The following is a 19,215-nucleotide window of genomic DNA, read 5'->3' on the forward strand; positions in this document are numbered from 1 at the left end:
CTTCTTGATATTTATTTTAAAGGAAGACAGATTTAACATAACTCTCATTTTACTGGGAAAAAAAACATAACTCTCATATTACAAGAGGGTACATCCGCACATTTTAGTGGAACACTATGTTTTATTTTGAAGAATGAAGGAGGAAAGAATGCTGGGGAGAAAAAGTGGATTGAAGATCCAGTTTTCATCATTTGGAACAAATATAAATGGTGAAAGAAAGAAAGATTTGGCTGGGGCCCACTAAAAAATTCTTTGTGCGCACAAATGAACTGGAAAAAAGTGAGAGAATGACACAAATTTTGGTCAAAAAGACGAAAGTTCCCCTAACATTACCTAACATCTTTTCTTGAATTGATTCTTTGTAAAATTTGAATTTGGGTGTTTTTCTTCATTATCTTTTGTCCATGAAATTGATTTTCTTTTTGATGAATTGTTGTTCCTTCTGTGTTTTCTCCCCTCATTATATTGTACTTTGAAATTATGAAAATGCTTTTGGATGAAGTATGAAAAAGCAATTCTTGTGTTCAAGGTTTCAAAGAAAATTGATTTAGGTAGCTATTTGTTTGACTTTTTTTTTTTCCTTTCGTTTGGGTATATTAATGACACTGCTTTTGATGTTAGTAATATTCACAGTTGGTTGCTTTCTTGACAACTTGTAAGATGCATGTGTCTCCGGAAGGGTATCCGGTGTCATGGATGATTTATCTCAATCAACATTTTTCTATATGTAATTTTATGAACTAATGACATCAACTTATTAAAAAAATTTAAAAATAGTTATTATTTTTGGTCTCATGTTAAAATTTTAAATTTATCCGTCACAATCGTCACCGCTCTTATTGTATAAGTTGTTGTCTTCTTTCGTTGTCTCACCATCGCCGCCGTTTATCTCACCCTTGTCTGCCATCTCTCTCAAGCTCGCATCTCGTCGTCTCTCTTGATATATCAAAATCGTGGTGCTATTTTTTAATGTTTAGTTCTTAAAATATATTTATAAAAATTTACTATATTGTAAATTGAAATATATGTGTAAACAAATTATATTGAAAGCAGTACATGTAAATTGAATTTCAAATGAAAGCACGTTCAGAAAGTACGTTTAAGTTTTATAATTTAATAAAAATATCTTGCAAAATAATACCAAAATTAATATTAAAAAGTCATTCTTTTTAGGAATATTAAAATTCCTTGAATTTGTAATGAAGCTTTGGTGCATATGAAAGCGGCGAAACTACGAGTTGCGGTTCGTCAATATCTTATGTTTGTTTCTAAGTTCATGATTATATGTCGTATATAATGCCGTGCATATATAATATCCATTTGTCGAAAATCAAATAAAAATTCCTATCTATCACAATTCACAACAACGTTTGAGAAGGGTTTTGGTAATATTTTCAAACCAAATAAAACAGATGTTACATCAGTGAATGTTCAATAAATTTGCAACGCTGCACGACATGCATGGTGAAAGTAAACGATAAAGAATCTGTTTATGGTTAGTAGTTCACCTAATTCCACAATTTTGAATCTAAGCACAAAACCTTTTGGTCGGTAGGTTCATTATTATTAGTTGTTCTAATTAATAGTATCCGCAACTATTAATGAATATGCATTTAAAAAATAAAAATAAAAATAAAAATCTGCTACTATAAAAAGCATTCAAACTCTAGTGGTCTACTCCTATAGTTGGGAAAAATCATCTTCCATGGCTTCAATTGGCAAAAGGTAAATATATTGTGGAGTAGAGTACTATATATTGAATTCTTTCAACTATATTATATTTTTACGAATAAAATCTCAAATCTCTCTTTGTGCAGGCTTGAAGGTAAAGTAGCAATAATCACAGGAGGTGCTAGTGGAATTGGTGCAGCTACTGCTAAACTATTTGTTCAACATGGTGCTAAAGTTATCATTGCAGATATTCAAGATGAAGTAGGTCAATCCCTTTGCAATGAACTTGGCCCAAAGAACATTCTCTATGTTCACTGCAATGTAACCACTGAATCAGACATAAAAAATGTGGTTGATACCGCAGTTTCGAATTATGGTAAGCTTGACATCATGTTTAACAATGCTGGTATCTCTGATGACAAAAATAGAGAAATATTGAATTATGATAGTGAAGCTTTCAAAAGGGTATTTGATGTAAATGTTTATGGAGCTTTCTTGGGTGCGAAGCATGCTGCTAGGGTAATGATACCAAATAAAAAAGGTGTTATTCTTTTTACTGCAAGTGTTGCTACAGAAACTGCTGGTGAATCAACACATGCTTATTCTTCTTCAAAGCATGCATTAGTGGGACTTATGAAGAATTTGTGTGTAGAGTTAGGACAATATGGGATTAAAGTGAATTGTATCTCACCAGGAGCTATATCACGAGATTAATAATAAAATAAGAATGTATGAATTTATTATTTTTTATCAACAAACATGAGACAACAGATGTGTAACGACTGATATTATATCATTTAATAAATAGAAAGAAATCACATAATGATTAAAAAAAGGAAGTGTGAGATATTGCTTGATTCATTTTTTCATTCTTCTCTAAATATAGGTGAGACCTAGATTACCCTCTCTTGTTTAGGGAATATATACCTTTTTAAGATATCAACCAATCAAAATGTAATATACAAATGTATCATTAAATGTTCAATAAATGAGTTAACTTTTTTATAAAAAAAAAAACAATTTTAATAAGGTAACTTTTAATTTTTATTTAATTATATTTATGTATACAATATTAATTAATTTACACTATAGGGTTTGTAACAATTAAAATTTCACATCAAATTCCACCCATCATGGTTGTGTTTGGTAACACGAATAAGTTCGCTTATACCTTATTGGACTAATTTATAAGCTTGTTTTGATTTAATAAGATGTGTTTAGTAAAAAGCTTTTTTCACTAGCTTATAGCGTTTTTTGAGAAGCTATTTCAAGTAGCTTTTGGTTGTGTTTGGTAACACAAATAAGTTAGTTTATAGCTTGTTGGACCTACTTATAAACTTGTTTTGATATAATAAGACGTGTTTGGTAAACAGCTTTAATTTTCCCACTAACTTATAACGTTTTTTGAAAAACTATTTCAATTAACTTTTGAGCTTTTAACTTGTAGCTTTTTATATTTTCTTCAAATCTTAACTTTTTATTTATTTTATTTTATTTATAATAAAAAAAACACCCACATTCTTGTGGTAACTGTCCATGTTTTCGCATATGTTGTCATATTACGGTTTCTTTTTAAATGTTCTTGTTCACTTTTTTTTTGTTTTTTTGACCTTGTTTATAATTCATATAATAAATAATTTTATATAAATTCTACAATAAATAGTAAAGCAAGTTTAGTTAAATAAAATTCATAAAAAAAAATTGTTAAATAAAAAAAATCGATTGAATTCATAAATACATTTATCATTTTAGAGATGAAAATAATTTGAAATATATTTAAATCTTAAAAAAAAAAATACGTTAAATAATAAAAATTATATATATGATTTTTATATTAAAAATTAAACAAATACGTCCTTTTACATCATTTTATATTTATCGGTCACTTCAACAACTAATTTTACCAAACACTTTTAATTTTAATAAGATAACTAGTTACAAACCCGTGCTTCGCAAGGGTTCAATAATGTATTCGATAAAAAAAAAATCGAAAGAAGAGATGTTAAAACGACGGAACATTGTGATTCATCATAAAATATGTATAGGCTGATTAAGAGAGCGTGTAAAATTTATGAGATTAGAAATTGACATAATATTTAGGATAAAAATAATTGGAACCAATAAAGGAAACAATGATGTGTGAATTATGATTACACATTATTCAAAATTATAAAAAAAGAGTGTTGTTGTTATAGAGTTACCAAAAAAAGATTGATACCCATATTTAAAATAGATGAAATCAAGCAAAGAAGTAGCATCAGTGAGTGAAGATAATCTAGTATAGGATTAGAATTAAGGTGATCTGTTGAAAGTGCGGATCATGAACACCAAGTCTTTATTTGAGAATGATTTGAACGTGCATATTTTTAGGTGGCTTCTCTAGGTAAAAAATTAGCTTATCACCTACCTCTAACATATGTTATCGGCAAAAGTTAAACCGTTGGCCGCCTAAGTATTTTTCGTAACTTGTTCTCTTTGCCGACACTTATACCTTTTTTGAGCTTGTTTATCGACGAGTGTGATTGTTTTCCGTGTTCCTTTTAGAAATGTCCTTGATATCTCATTTGGAAAGTGATAGGTACAAAACAAATTGCAGTGTTAATTAGACGTTATATATATATACATTTCTAAAACATTTACCAAAGCATTATAAAAATTTGTTGTAGGAAAAGAGCATGTTCTATTTTGTTAAGAGATTGGGAAAACAACATTATATTTAACATCCTCTAAAAAAAAACATTATAATTAACATGATACTAATTGGAACCAATGAAGGAACCAACAATGTGCAGATTAACGTTACATAATAGTTAGGTTTATAAAAGAGACTGCAAGTGTCATAGACTAACCAAAAAGGGATTTTTGCCAATATTTACATTAGACAAAATGAAAAGAACAAATGGCATCTCAAAGTCAATATAGTTTACGATTACAGTTCAAAGCGATACGTCAAAATAGTAGAAGTTCAAATAGTTCAGTAGCAAAGATCTACTTTGGAACAACTCGAACGTGCAAGTTCTTCGGTGACTTTTCGAGATCAAAGATGAGCTTATCACCTTCTTCCATCACATGTTCTCTGCAGAAATTGAACAATTGTCCACCCAAGTATTTTTCATAGCTTGCTGTTTCGGTGGTAATGAATATATTACATGAACTCGATCACCCTAAATTTGAGAAAGAAACCAAAAAATATAAATAAATCAAAATGTACACTAATAAGTAGCATTGATAAATCATAAAGGAAATTACAACAAATTTTAACTAACTCATCTTACCTTTGCATCACAGATAATGAGCTTCATATGTTGATTCTTATTACTACCAGTCACAATCCAAGAATCCAGCACTCCAAATCCTATTTTCCAAATGTCCAAATCATTTTTGAGATCCTTAATGTAGTCATAATTCCTTGACATTGAAAGTCCTATATAGAAATACAATAATACATCATTTCATTTTATTTCCTTTGTTCATTCTGATATCGAAAGAAGCTAACATATTTATATGTGATCAATTTTGTATCATCAAATCAACCTGATCTTAAATGCACAAATTTCAGTATCATTAACTTTCTGGACCTCACTGATATGACCAAAAATAATTTACACCAATCAACTTTCGTACGGCTCAATGATATAGGAAAGAATAAACCAAATATAAAAACTGTTACAACTTTAGGATTGCTCACAAAAACTAATATAACCCACATGCATCAAAAAAATTCAACTAGAGTACTAGAACCTAAAAGAACAATTGTGTCAAAACCTTACCATAACAAAGGAAGATTTTTCTACAACCATGCAACATAATAATTTCTGGTACATAATTCACTAACAATTGAAAAAGAAAAAAAAAACCCTTAAAATGTAAAATCATGAAAAAAGGAAGAAAATCACATATGATGAAGCAAAAACTAAAACAGTGTCGAAAAATGAACCCCTCAAGCCATAAAAATCAGTCAACTCAAGTCATACATGGTCTCAAAACCATGAAAAAAAAAGGAAGAATATGACCTCTTATGAAGAAGAAAGTGAAACAGTGTTCCTAGCTAAACTTAGATACCGTTTGGCAAATGTTTTTTACGGTCTAAAAGTTACTTCAAAACAAAGTTAAAATAAAGGTCTTTAAGAAAGAAGTTAAAGTTGTTTGTTTTCTTTGTTTTTTAGTTTTAAAGCTACTTTTAAGTTAAATGTTGTTTGACAAAATATTGTACAAACTTTGATTTTTTTTTTTTATGGTGTCCGGGGTTCGAACCCCGGATTTGGCATATATTTATGAATTGTTCCTATCATCTGAGTTAAACTCACGAGGACAAAACTTTGAATTTATTATGAATTAAAATAATAAATAAAAAATGTTTAAAATATTTTCTGAAGGCTAAAAATGTTAAAAAATAAAAGATATTTTTTTTTTTACAAAGACAATATTTACGCAATAACGTTTATTTTGTGTAACATGAATACAAATTTGTATCATCATATAAATGACTTGTTAATTTTTTTTTTTTGTGGTGGCCGGAGTTTGAACCCCGGAGCTTGCATATATTATGCATTGTCCCTATCAACTGAGTCAAGCTCACGAGGACACTTGTTAAATATTTGAATAGGAGAAACAATTTAAGGAGTCTGAAATAATAACATAAATAATATCAAAATAGTTTGTGTTTTCTATTTCAATTATAACTAATTTCGTAGTGCCAACCTAGTTGGGATGTTTCAGCTTCTCCCTGCTACCTAATAAGAATACCATATTTTTTGTGTCTTTCAAAAAGATAAGAATTTATATTATATGATATTATATTTGTTACATTGTTGGTGTCATGGAAACATGTATGTTTGTTTTTTTTAATAAGAAAAAGATATGCATAGTTTGTTATAATTACAATGTAAAGGTGCAAAATATATATATATATATATATATATAAGTATAATTTTTTTAGGCATCTAGAACTTTTTTGAAGAAAAGACATCTACAATTTTACTTTTAATTAAAATCAAAATTTTATAAAAATAATCATACGCATTATGGAACACAAAAAAAAAATTATACACATTAGCGTAACAAAAAAACAGACATACATAAAGTATTACTCTAAGCACTAATGTGTGTGTGTATATTTGCAAGGTTGAAAAAAGAAAATAAAAATATTTGGTATCATTAAATGACAGTTTGAATAAAAATATTTGTGAGGTTGTGATGATTAAACTATATTGAAATTAAATATATAAGTCATAAAAGGATAATAAAATTAAATTGAACCTCCTTAAAAAAAATTAAATGGTACGGTTCCAAAAATAATTAAATGGAAGAAACAAACATATTATAATATAATATTAAAAAATAAAAGAAAAGGTTCCCAGCGTGAATTGAAGAGAAATGCTTGTGAAATAAATTGCCGAGAAGTAGTTTTTTGAAGTAGCATTCAACAACTTTTGGCCAAAGCTCATTCCATTCAATTTTATGCATTAAAAAAAAAAACCTTTTTAGTAAGTACTTAATTGATATTGTATTTGGCCTAACTTCTCCTTAAAAATGTAGAGAAGTTGAAAAAAACCCAGGTCAAACGGTATCTTAATCTCCAACAACGGCAGTGTAGAAGCAACTGAATTTGGGAGAAAAAATTGGAAAAGAGTTAAAAATAAAAAAATATAAAAATTGAAAAATAGTTTAAAAAAAACATTATATGCATTAGCGTAACAAAAAAACAGACAGACATCAAATATTACACTAAACGTTAATGTGTGTATCTATATTTGTGAGGTTGAAGAAAGGAAATAAAAATATTTGGTATCATTAAATGACAGCGTGAATAAAAATATTTGTAAGGTTGTGATAATTAAACAATATTGAAATTAAATATATAAGTGATAAAAAGATAATAAAATTCCTTTGAAAAAAGATAATAAAATTAAATGGAACCTCTTTAAAAAATTAAATGGAACGGTTCAAAAAAAAAACAAGTTAAATGAAAGAAAAAAAACATAAATTGGAAAGAGGTGCTTGTGAAATAAATTGTTGAGAAGGTTCCAGCGTGAGTTGAAAAGAGGTGCTTGTGAAATAAATTGTCGAGAAGTAGTTTTTTAAAGTAACATTCAACAACTTTTGACCAAAGCTCATTTCATTCCATTTTATGCATTTAAAAAATTACTTTTTTTTAGCAAGTACTTAATTGATACTGTGTTTGAGCTAACTTCTCCTTAAAAATGTAGAGAAGTTGGAAAAAAAACCGGGTCAAACGATACATTAATCTCCCACAACGACAATGTAGAAGCAATTGAATTTGGGAGAAAAAAAATTAAAAAATAGTTAAAAACATAAAAATTGAAAAATAGTTAAAAGTTATTAAAAATATAAAAATTATAAAATAATTTAAAAAAATTGGTGAGGGGCAAAATGGTAAAATGCACCCATAAAAAGGTGAGGTGGCAACAACCACATTCCACCAAGTAGAAAATTACAAAAATGCCCCTCTTAGGGGCAAAATGGTAAAATCATAGGGAATTAAGTTTTATATATAGTAAGTAGACTTTTCAGCTATAAGCCATCTGCTATCAGCTATCAGCTAGCTTTTCAGCTATCAGCTAGCTTATAGCTTATTTTTACCGAACACACCCTTTGAGCTTATAGCTGGTAGTTTTTTTTTATATTTTCTTCTAATTTTAACCTTATTAATTTAATTTAATTATTTTTTAATAAAACAACATGTTCATGGCTTAAAAACTAACGGTCAAGTTCATAGCTTATTTTTTTAATAAAACAACTGTCACATTTCCTCCTTTGGAAAAAAAAATTGTCATGCTTTATTTTATTTTTTGATGAATGCTTTATATATATATTGATTAAAAGAAACGCTTTATGTTTAACTATAACTAGCCTATGTACATTGTAAAATTTTATATATTCTTTCTTATATTTTTTCCACCTTCCTCTTATTTTTGGGATTCATAAAATAGAGATCAATGAGCTTTTCCCCTCTTTTGTACAAAAAAAAATGCAGAGATCAAAATTGTCGGTGAAATTTTATTGGAGACTAAAACCAAAAGTTTGAATATTTATCGGGATCCAAAACATAGTTAATCATAAATTAAAATATTAAAAAGTAAATACATTAGAAAAAATGTCTATATATATATATACAAACATGTCATTTTATGTCTTTTTATACTTATCAGTCACTTCAACAACTAATTTTACCAAACACTTCAATTTTAATAAATCATCTGTTCAGCTATAAGCTATCAGTTATAAGACATCAGCTATAAGCTAGTTTTTCAGCTTTCAGCTAGCTTATAACTTATTTTTACCAAACACACCCCACATACGTTCATAAATTTTGTTCCATTCTAAAATCTAGAACACACATAACGTGCAATTTCTTCTTCATTTTTTTACCCATCTTGATTGTTCAGTTCTCTCGTTCCAGAATTGTCGTCTTTTCCAATAATCGTGAGAATTATTGTCGTCCTTTTGATTCCAGACATTGTGAGAATCGGTGTTGTTTCCATAATCACATCAGGTATCGTGACTTGATTTTTCTTCTTGATTTGATTTTTCAGTTTTGTTTCTTTCTGACTACTATCGTGACTTGATTGCAACCGTTTCACGCTTATAATGTGACAATGGTGACTTTCAACTTTGGCATGAATTCCAATGATGCTTCCATTTTTATTTGGGTTTTGAGTTTGATTGAGTTGTTTGAGATTATATAAAATTGTATCTTATCACACATATTTTGTGTTTGATTAAGATAAATGGATCTTCAAATGCGTTGATTATTAATTTTATTTTTGGTACAATATTGATTATTAAATTTACTTTTGGAATTTGTTTTATCCAAATCATTATATTGTGTTGTTATGTTCTTTCTGTTCCTGGTGAATTTTGTGTTGCCGAAATGAACATTTATTGAGATTGTGAACACAGTGTGAAGTCGGTTAAAGCTAAGGAATAGAAGACAAAATGAAATAAATAAATAATAAATAATGCTAATACAAACATGAATTTCATAAGGTGATCGTTGATTCGTGAGCAATTCGGGGATATAGCTTTTGGAAACAACATCGATTCTCACAACGTCTAGAATCAAAAGGACGACAATGATTCTCACGATAATTGGAAATGACGGCAATTCTCGAACGAGAGAATTGAACAATCAAGATGGGGAGAAGAATGAAGAAGAAATTGCACGTTATGTGTGTTTGGTAAAAATAAGCTATAAGCTAGCTGAAAACTGAAAAACTAGCTTATAGCTGATGTCTTATAACAGATAGCTTATAGCTAAAAACAAGGTTTATTAAAATTGAAGTGTTTGGTAAAATTAGTTGTTGAAGTGGCTGATAAGTATAAAATGAAATAAAAGGACATTTGTCCAAACCAACTGAGCTATGCTCACGTGGACAAATAAAAGGACATGTTTATATATTTTTTCTAATCTATTTATTTTTTAATATTTTAATTTATGGTTAACTATGTTTTAGATCCTTATAAATATTCAAACTTTTGGTTTTAGTCTCCAATAAAATTTCACCGACAATTTTGATCTCTGCTTTTTTTTTTTTTTTTTGTACAAAAGAGGGCAAAAGTCCATTGATCTCTACTTTTATGAGTCCCAAAAATAAGAGGAAGATGGAAAAAAAATGTAAATAAGAATATATAAAATTTTAAAACGTACCGTAGGCTAGTTATAGTTAAATATAAAGCATTTCTTTAAGATATATAAATATATATATATATATATATATATATATATATATATATATATATATATATATATAAAGTGTTCACTAAAAAATAAAATAAAGCATGTCGGTTTTTTTTTCAAAGGAGAAAACGTGGCAGTTGTTTTATTAAAAAAAATAAGCTATGAACTTAGCCGTTATTTTTTAAGCTATGAACATGTAGTTTTATTAAAAAAATAATTAAATTGAATTAATAGAGTTAAAATTGGAATAAAATATAAAAAAAAAACTACCAGGTATAAGCTCAAAAACTACTTGAAATAGATTCTCAAAAAAACGCCATAAGCTAGTGAAAAAAGTTTTTTATCAAACACATCTTATTATATCAAAACAAGCTTATCAGCTAGTCCAACAAGCTATAAGTCAGCTTATTCGTATTACCAAACACAGCCATGATGGGTTAAATTTGATGTGAAATTTTAATTGTTTCAAGCCCTATAGTGTAAATTAATTAAGATTGGTATACCTAAATATAATTAAATTAAAATTAAAAGTTACCTTATTAAAATTGATTTTTTTTTTTTTTTTATGGAAAAATTGACTCATTTATTTGATATTTAATGTTATATTTTGATTGATTGATATTTTGAAGGGGTAAGTACCCCTAAACAAGATAGGGTAACATAGAAAAAACCCAAAATATATGGTTGATTCATATTTTATTCGTTATATATACATGCATGCATGCATGGGTGCACCAAGAGAAGTTTGTTGCACGAGTGAAAATATGGTTGCATCCTTATATCATTGCAATAAAACAATACCATTTTTGGGCAAGTAGAAGAAATCTTGTCTCATGCCCAACCTTATGGATATGAAATCCTCAAAAGTAAACAACTTCAATCCAACTAAGAAACTACTCCCTCCGTCCCTTAATAAATGACCTAGTCGACAATATGCATTATTGATTTGATATACTTTGACCATACTTTTCTACTAATTCACAAAGATAAATAATATCATGTAAGATGTTGTTGGATTCGTCTCGATGAATATTTTTAAAATATTAAATTTTTATAATTTTTTTTAGTAAAGAATTGAAGATATCAAAGATAAAACATATACATTGGTATGTGTATCAAAGTCAAATAGGTCATTTATTTAGAGACGGAGGGAGTAGTAATTACAACATTTAACATTGTTGTGTGAATGATTCACAGCTTGCTCAAATAAATTAACAATGATAGACATTCTAGAAACCTAGCAAACTATGAGAAATGATTTTTTCTAATCACACCTCAAGTATTTTTGGTTAAACCCCGAATTGACATTTTAAGATAAATTATTCAAACGAATTTTTCATTTGAAGCTTTCTTTAAAAATTTATTTATTAAAATTATAAGAAAAACACATTACACTACAAAAATCTATTTTAAAAAAAACTATAACAAACGAACCTTATATATTATATTAATATGATCTTGTATGTATGCAGTAGGTCTACACGGTTTTGGATTTTTAAAAACCGTGCTCGACAGTCTAAACCCACACGACCTGTTTTTTATTGTTATTTGAGACCCGTTTTAATTGGACCTGTGAACCTGCGGGTGGTTCAGCTATTTCGATTGGGGCAGGTTCGGATTTTATGCTCACCCCTAGTTTTATATGCCTAATGGAATTTTAAAATTTTCATATACGTAACATTATGATCATTATTTTTTGAGCAATGCTATGGTACGAAACAAAAGAGAAGAAATGTTACGTGTATTGATTTTAAAAGAAGCAGAAATTGGTTACTTTCTAATTTGTAGGAAGTCAGGCTTTGGTCAACGTAAACTAAGTAGAATAAAAACGCTTATGCTTTTCGTGCGTTGATTGTTTCGTAACAACAAGCATTGCGCTTATTTTTTTAATTTTCAAATTAAAAATCTATATCCGGAACATTCATACATGGTTGGATTTAAGAGGCAAAAAAAGAGAATATACTGGGTTTTTTCATAATGATTTGAAATATGTGGATTTTTGTGGTTGTGTTTGCTCCGCAAACGTTATTGAGTTAGCTAGTCACTTATTGAGTAGTGCAAATTCACTTAGAAAAATGACTTTCAGTTCTAGTGACAAAGGCTATATTGGAGTTGGTAGATGGATCAGAGACACTACTGATCGTGACAGATACTATATAGATGCTAGTAGATGGATTAATTTCTGTGGTGGTGGTTGTTGCATTGGAGAGAATATTCACGAGATGCTTAAAGATGAAGTAAATGAACAATGCCACCTTATAATTTTGTAGTGTTGTTTTATCTATTTATAATGAGTTTTTACTTATGAATTTCATTATTACAATATTAACTATCCTTTTGGGTGTTTTTATATTTATATGAAGATATTAACTATCCTTTTGGATGTTTTTATATTTATATGAAGTAATCATTGTAGTATTAGATATTGTTATATGTGGAAATACACTTGACGAGAAGTGTCTGTTGAGAAAAGAATACATGTGGAGGGTGCTCCAAGTAATTTTGTGTTTGGACAGGGAATCATAGTGAAGATTCCTAACTGAAAGTAACATTGATATGATGCAATAGGCAAGGTTGTGTGCAAGGAAAAGACATGCAATGATTGAATCGACCTGAGGCCTTGAGGAAGAGCACACTCCCAGGTCCCAAGCCAATACCACTAGGCCAACCCAAGTGGGTTATTCAAATGCCAATTTTGTTTATGCATTTAATTATTTGCTCCTTACAATTTTCATCTGTTGCAGATTTTCCCACCTATCAAGTGATTCAAGCATATAATTCCATGTAATCAAACAAAATATGCTTCAAAACAAAACTGACAGTTTCTCAACCACATGAGTTGTGAAATGAAAGTACAGGAATCTCCTATCAAAATTACATGAGATTTGTTCTCTACTTAAAAAACAAACAAACAATATACTATGTGCTAAGGGGGCAAAATTTCTTCCAGCAGACGCTAAAATAAGCATATAAATTACACAAAACCTGTCATAATCCAAAATTGTTGGCTGAACCAAAGGAAGAAAATCAAATCTCATACCAGCTACCTAGGCTGGAAAAAAATATGTTTATTTAGAGCTCTAAAATCACACTACTGGGCTGGCAGAAGGTGAATAAAGTTGAACCCAAGCATATTCATGCTTGTAAGGCAAACTTGCTTCACAAGAGGCTTCACATGCATATACGACAATCGAAGCCCAATCCAACGAGTTCACTTCATTATCCACCCCAAAATAATACAACAGCTGTGGCAAAATCTGGCAAAACCAAAATTAACAACTCAGTATTATCAAAGAAGGAAACAGAAAATATTTGGTTGACCAACCAAGAGAAATGGCAGTACATGCAGATTGACAACAATAACTACCTGAAATTCACAACACATGGATCCACCGCAATAGATGCATTTAGGGATATCATCTCTGGATGGCCGACCACTTAAAATGGGCCATATTGGCTTAGCATTAGAATTCCTATAATATCTGTTTTTATACCACAAGTATTGGAATGTAATTAAATACAAATGAATACATAGTGATTATACACTGATGAACTTTTAACACACATCTTAGTGCATGATTATCAAAACAGGGCACCTTCCATAATCTATTTTCCAACTGTTAGTTCTCTACTTCAACATTGATGAACAGTGATTATAACATTATGCAAATATAGTTGATGAATAGTGATTATAAAATTATGCAAATATAAAATGAAAAAAAAAGTCTCAAATGATAGGTTAGGTAGGCAGAAGAGAATAATTTTCCTGGATTACTGTTTATTTTTCTTCTAAAGCAAGATAAATATTTTTGAAAACATTTTCTCCCATTCAGTTAAGAAAATAATCTGTCACATACGGCAATATCTAAATCAGTTAAGCACTCTAAAATTACTACACATTAATCACCTCAACACTTGTTCAGGGTCTTTGGCGATGCGTTCCTGGAAATGGGCCCAACTCCTTTTGTCCTCATCACCCTATTCACACACAATATAATTAGCAAATAATATAATTAAAAAAATGTAATATGATCTTAATGAAAACAGGGTAAGACCTGAAAACTATCCATGAGTGAATTCATAGTGTCATCACTCCTATTCCTCAAGATCAAGGAATTAGCCAAGGCATTATCCTCAGAGACGTCTTTGTTACATTCACTTTGATCTTCAATGATCTCAAATTCAGGCCACGTGTGTTTGTTTCCAACTGTACAGTAAATGACCTAAGATGTGAATTAACAGGAAGCTAAATAGTAGATATCATAAAATTTGATATAGTAACCTTTAATAAAAATTATAGTCATATATTTTATTTGGAATGACATCATGCAGGTTTGAACTATGTTAGTCAGATACACATTTCACTTTCTTTTAAGGATTAGATTGTTATGTCCAAGCACTAACAAAATTTAGAGTTATAATTTATTGAATTTGTCTAAAAAACTGAGTAACATTTTTGTTATTAACAAGAAGTAAACAATCCCTGCCAAACATCCTTCAAAAAAAAAAAAAAAAATCCCTGGCAAACATAGAAGTTTTAAACCACTGTGACCTTTACAAGACTCCAATGAGGTGGTTCCATTTTTGTTGGGTCCACAAACAGGTAAAGAAACTTTTATTTGCTGGCAAGCAATATTATGCTCCGCACGCCAACTCATGGTCTGTACGTTGAAAGAGAAAGATTGTTATAGGAATCAAATTTATGGAGACAAAAGTATTAGACTCATATAAGCAACTCAGATACCTGGTGTTTCTCAGAGCAATACCGCACTTGTTTGCAACTACTGCAGAGCTTGTCTCCTTTCCAGGTACCACACCAATCACATAGAGCAGCTGAAAGTAAGAAAATTTTCCATCAGTATAGAGGTAGATTTGGAACAACTCAGTGTTGTTCAAATTTCACTACATTCCAGTGCTATTGCACTGCTATAGCCACCATTTAACAAAACTTGTAATAAATAGTGTATCACGAAACAATAGCATTTTGCTCAAATTTCATTGTGCTATAAGGCTATAGTGCCGCTATTTGACAACACTTGAACAAATCCATTTAATCAGATTGCATGCATGTTCTTCAACACCTAAGTCGACAAAAGTGCCAAATTGCCAATCAACATATCTTCATGTCAATCAGTCCAATATTTGTTATACATTAAGCAAAAATAGCTGTGAATATAACGAGAAGCCTCGCAACAAGAAGACAACGGCTTGTTTAGGATAATCAAATTAAGTTTTTAAATTTAAGATTGAAATGTGACATCATCTTAATTTTTTAGCAGTAGCATAAAGATGAATAACAAGTATTCCTTTCCTAATTATTGAACTCTTATTAATTCCCTCATACTAGTACTCTCAATACGACACTTATAAGTACAAAAACAACTAAGAAGGCTTGAAAATAAAGACCTGAACCTAAACAACAATCTATGGTTCATCAAAGTAAAGGAACTCTTAACGATTACAGACACCTACTTTCCTCAGGGCAAAAACTACCAACAAGTAAGCATTCATCAAAATGGGACATGAGGAGATTATATAAATGGTCCTAACGAATAATTGTAAGGTGAGATTATTTTCAGCAAAATGAGACAAATATATTATGATGATGAGTAAACCAACCTCCAGTGCCGGTAGGTTTGTCGCTACCATCATATTTGGGGCATTCACTCGAGTAAAAAGGATTAATGCGAGGTAACTGGCAACGGAAAACCTTCACACTTCAACAAACAACTACAATATCAGAGATCAAAAGCCAAAAAAACTAAGAATGTAAAATTTTATTCGCAAGGGATAACAGACCTTCTGCTTGGTCTCTCTGGATTGCGTTTCCATTGCTCGTGCTGATCTCTGAGAAGACATGTCATGGAAGGACACATGAAAACAAAGAGCATCCGGTGAAATGTGCTTTCCTTCTCAACAACTGGTGCATAAACCTAGCAGTTCAAGGGTTTAGTACAATTTATGACGATCAAAGGTAGGGGGGACAAACAATAACTACAACAAGTAATAGTTTAAGGAATTAGCTGCATACCTGAAGCACAAAATGTAAAGGGTCTCCACAAAAGTCACAAACTGAAGACTTCCCTGCTGGTATATTCAGAGGGTCCAGCCAAGCCTATTTTTCATACAATGGATCGTACAACCATTAGACACAGAAACTCACTTTTATTCAATTATAATTATAAAGTCTATTTATATTATACGTGTGTTTGGAACAGCTTTTGCAAGAAAAATCTCGCGTTCCAATGCATTTTCAGCGCAAAATCAGAATCTCCAATACATATCTTCTGTGTTGTTGTGGTTTTTCACCGCAATTCTGTTGAAATGGAACGTGGATCCAAACGTTCTATATATCTATAGAATGAGCAAGACTTTACCTTCATTTTTTTTCTTATTCTAAAAAATTCCACTAATGATATGTGGCAGATCACTACACATCTACAAACCTTAAACCATATCGGTGTAATTTTCCAAGGGGTCTTTACTCGTTAATGCATGTTTGAATTATCTTATTTATTTGAGATTATGTACTAGCATAAGCACTTTTGAGACTATTTGGGAGAGTTTACCGAAACAGTTTATGACATTTTCATAAGATCATTTCAGCTTAATTGTATAAGTTCTTCATGATGAATTATGCTGCCAACAAACACTTTTATTTCATATGAGTTCAACTAAACCAACGTGATTGGAATAAATCCAAATTACAATCGATGAAAAAGTGTGGCAAACACTTCTCTATCTATGATAGCTCATTAAAGCAGTTTATAACTTACATAAAAACAGTTTAGTTATATTTTATCTTTTCAAAAACAAATAGCTTACACATAACATAACTACTTATACGATAAGCACTTATACTTTTAAGAGCTTAATTAAGCTATTTATACTAACAGGGTCGTAATTGAATAAAACAATAGAGAAGCAAAGTAATTACCGGGAGTCCACCAGCTTTGCTAGGGAAAAAATGACGGGAAAGATTGAGTGGATTTTTGGGTTTTTCAAGGAAACCAAGAGTGATAGGTTCATCTTCATCATCAGAATCAGAATCATCAAAATCATTATCATTATCATTATCATCATCATCTTCATCTACAAATTCATCATTTTCCATTCGAATTTCCTTGAGCTTGTTCACAGAATCTCCAATTGCAGCATCAATGTCCATCTTTTTAGAGACGCGAACGACGCGGCAGGATTAGGGTTTATAAGGTTTTGGGATCATCTCATGCCCTTTGTCTACAGTGTCTTCACTATTCTCACCCCTTAGATTAATCTAACGGTTCAAACAAACAAACAAACAAAAAGTTAGGAAAGAGAGAAAGAGGTGAAAATGATACTACTTAGTTTAAAGGTGGCGTTAAGTCGGGGAAAGTAAAGTTGTTTTTTCATGATGGGAAACTTTGCTTTTTACCTCCAGTTGGCAGTCATGATCTATTGTGATAATAAAAGTTGTCACAATCCTAATCCAATTGCATACTATTAAAACACAAAATTAAAAGAAAATGATTCTAATGAAAATGAAATGTTTCATGGTTCAATGTTACAAAATGCTCAGCTTTTCTTCTCTGCATCTTTCTTATTGTTCCTCTTCTCTGCTTCTTCCTCCACCATATTTTATACAGTTCAGTAATCTCTGTCCTACTCCGAGTTTGTTTATCTGTCACCGTGAATCCAATCGCAAATATTATGGTCCTATTTTTGTGGTGATTTTTCAGATCTGTACATTTTCTTGTTGCTGTGATTTTTTAGATTTCAACTTTGAGCAAGAAAAATTGGTGAAGATGATGAAGATCCTTTGAAGAAGAGATGAAGAAAACATGTAATATTAAATTGTCAATTTAATATCTCAATAATATTGGTTTTTCTTGGGACAAATCTTAATCGGGTTTAAATGAATGAGATTCAATTGAAAATGGCAGCTTCTTTACAAAAATTATTCAGATAGCAGGGCGATGATAACAATAATGCATTAACCTTTGATCAGAAAGAACAAGTAAAAAAATACAGACGGTGAGGAAGCAATATTTGTTTGCGAATTGATGATTAAACAAAAAGTGTTATTTAATTAGTTAAGGTAATAGACTAAATTAGTCAGAGAGAATGATTTTTTTTTTCTTTCCAAAAGAAACACTGTTACAAAAAGTGAACATCCAGTTGTTAATCTTTAATCTTACCCGTTGATTATTTTTATTATTATATCAATGGCTCAAATTCAACTTTCCCATGATGGAAAAATACTTTCCTTTCCCAAGCTAAATGCCACCTAGTTTAAAATAATTTATCTTTCAATTTTACCTTTTAACTTAAAATAATTTATTCTTCTTTATCTAATCATATAACCAATTTTATTTTTTTTGTCAAGTAGTTCAGTGTCTAGAGAAATTCACCTTTAAGATGAATAAGTGGGGTGTCTGGGGTTCGAACCCCGGTCCTTGCACATATTTTGTATTTTACTACATCCGTTCCTTTTTAATTGTCACTTTTTGATATTTTACACAAACCAAGACAATCAATAAATGTTACTACTTTTGATACAATTGTTATTACTTTTACTATAATGACCTTGTTAATTTAATATTTCATTTCATATGTTTCTCTCTCCGCAATAAATATCTAAGGGTAATATTGATAAAATAACATTTAATGATGCATTGAACTTTGAAAGTGACAGTTAAATAGGAACAAAAAATTTCTCTAAAAGTGACAATTAAAAAGGAACGGATGGAGTAATAGATAAGCAAATTTACAGATATGAAATATAGCATGTTATTAAGCGGTAGTAATTGACATCATAACCGTGTACCTTAAATGGTTAAAGAAAAATTTATGAAGACTTGAAA

The 19,215-nt window shown here is 29.9% G+C and overlaps 2 protein-coding genes across 2 annotated transcripts; one reads left to right on the forward strand and one right to left on the reverse strand.

Moving 5' to 3' along the window:
* Window positions 1–1,693: 1,693 nt before the first annotated feature.
* LOC25499438 (secoisolariciresinol dehydrogenase) lies at window positions 1,694–2,385 on the forward strand. Its single transcript, XM_039828020.1, has 2 exons — window positions 1,694–1,725; window positions 1,818–2,385. The coding sequence occupies exons 1-2, from the start codon at window positions 1,706–1,708 to the stop codon at window positions 2,383–2,385; spliced, it is 588 nt and encodes a 195-aa protein (XP_039683954.1). The 5' UTR covers window positions 1,694–1,705.
* A 10,749-nt stretch (window positions 2,386–13,134) lies between these two features.
* Window positions 13,135–18,388, reverse strand: LOC25499439 (programmed cell death protein 2). The gene is made up of 11 exons (XM_013594703.3): window positions 17,787–18,388; window positions 17,310–17,648; window positions 16,404–16,487; window positions 16,172–16,305; window positions 15,992–16,089; window positions 15,117–15,205; window positions 14,925–15,033; window positions 14,428–14,579; window positions 14,280–14,350; window positions 13,740–13,854; window positions 13,135–13,629 (listed from the first exon to the last, which is right to left on the reverse strand). The coding sequence occupies exons 2-11, from the start codon at window positions 17,538–17,540 to the stop codon at window positions 13,459–13,461; spliced, it is 1,254 nt and encodes a 417-aa protein (XP_013450157.1). The 5' UTR covers window positions 17,541–17,648; window positions 17,787–18,388; the 3' UTR covers window positions 13,135–13,458.
* Window positions 18,389–19,215: the final 827 nt, after the last annotated feature.

Source organism: Medicago truncatula, chromosome 7 (assembly GCF_003473485.1).
Source record: "Medicago truncatula cultivar Jemalong A17 chromosome 7, MtrunA17r5.0-ANR, whole genome shotgun sequence".
In the NCBI taxonomy this organism is placed as follows: domain Eukaryota; kingdom Viridiplantae; phylum Streptophyta; class Magnoliopsida; order Fabales; family Fabaceae; genus Medicago; species Medicago truncatula.

Bases quoted from the DNA above. Each gene is read 5' to 3' on its own strand.
- LOC25499438 (XM_039828020.1), top strand. From the start codon at position 1,706: ATGGCTTCAATTGGCAAAAG. The intron at 1,726-1,817 runs GTAAATATATTG...CTCTTTGTGCAG, and splicing joins ATGGCTTCAATTGGCAAAAG to GCTTGAAGGTAAAGTAGCAA.
- LOC25499439 (XM_013594703.3), bottom strand. From the start codon at position 17,540: ATGGACATTGATGCTGCAATTGGAGATTCTGTGAACAAGCTCAAGGAA. The intron at 15,206-15,991 runs GTTGGTTTACTC...TCTTACTTTCAG, and splicing joins CAAACCTACCGGCACTGGAG to CTGCTCTATGTGATTGGTGT. The intron at 14,580-14,924 runs GTCACAGTGGTT...TTTACTGTACAG, and splicing joins CTCATTGGAGTCTTGTAAAG to TTGGAAACAAACACACGTGG.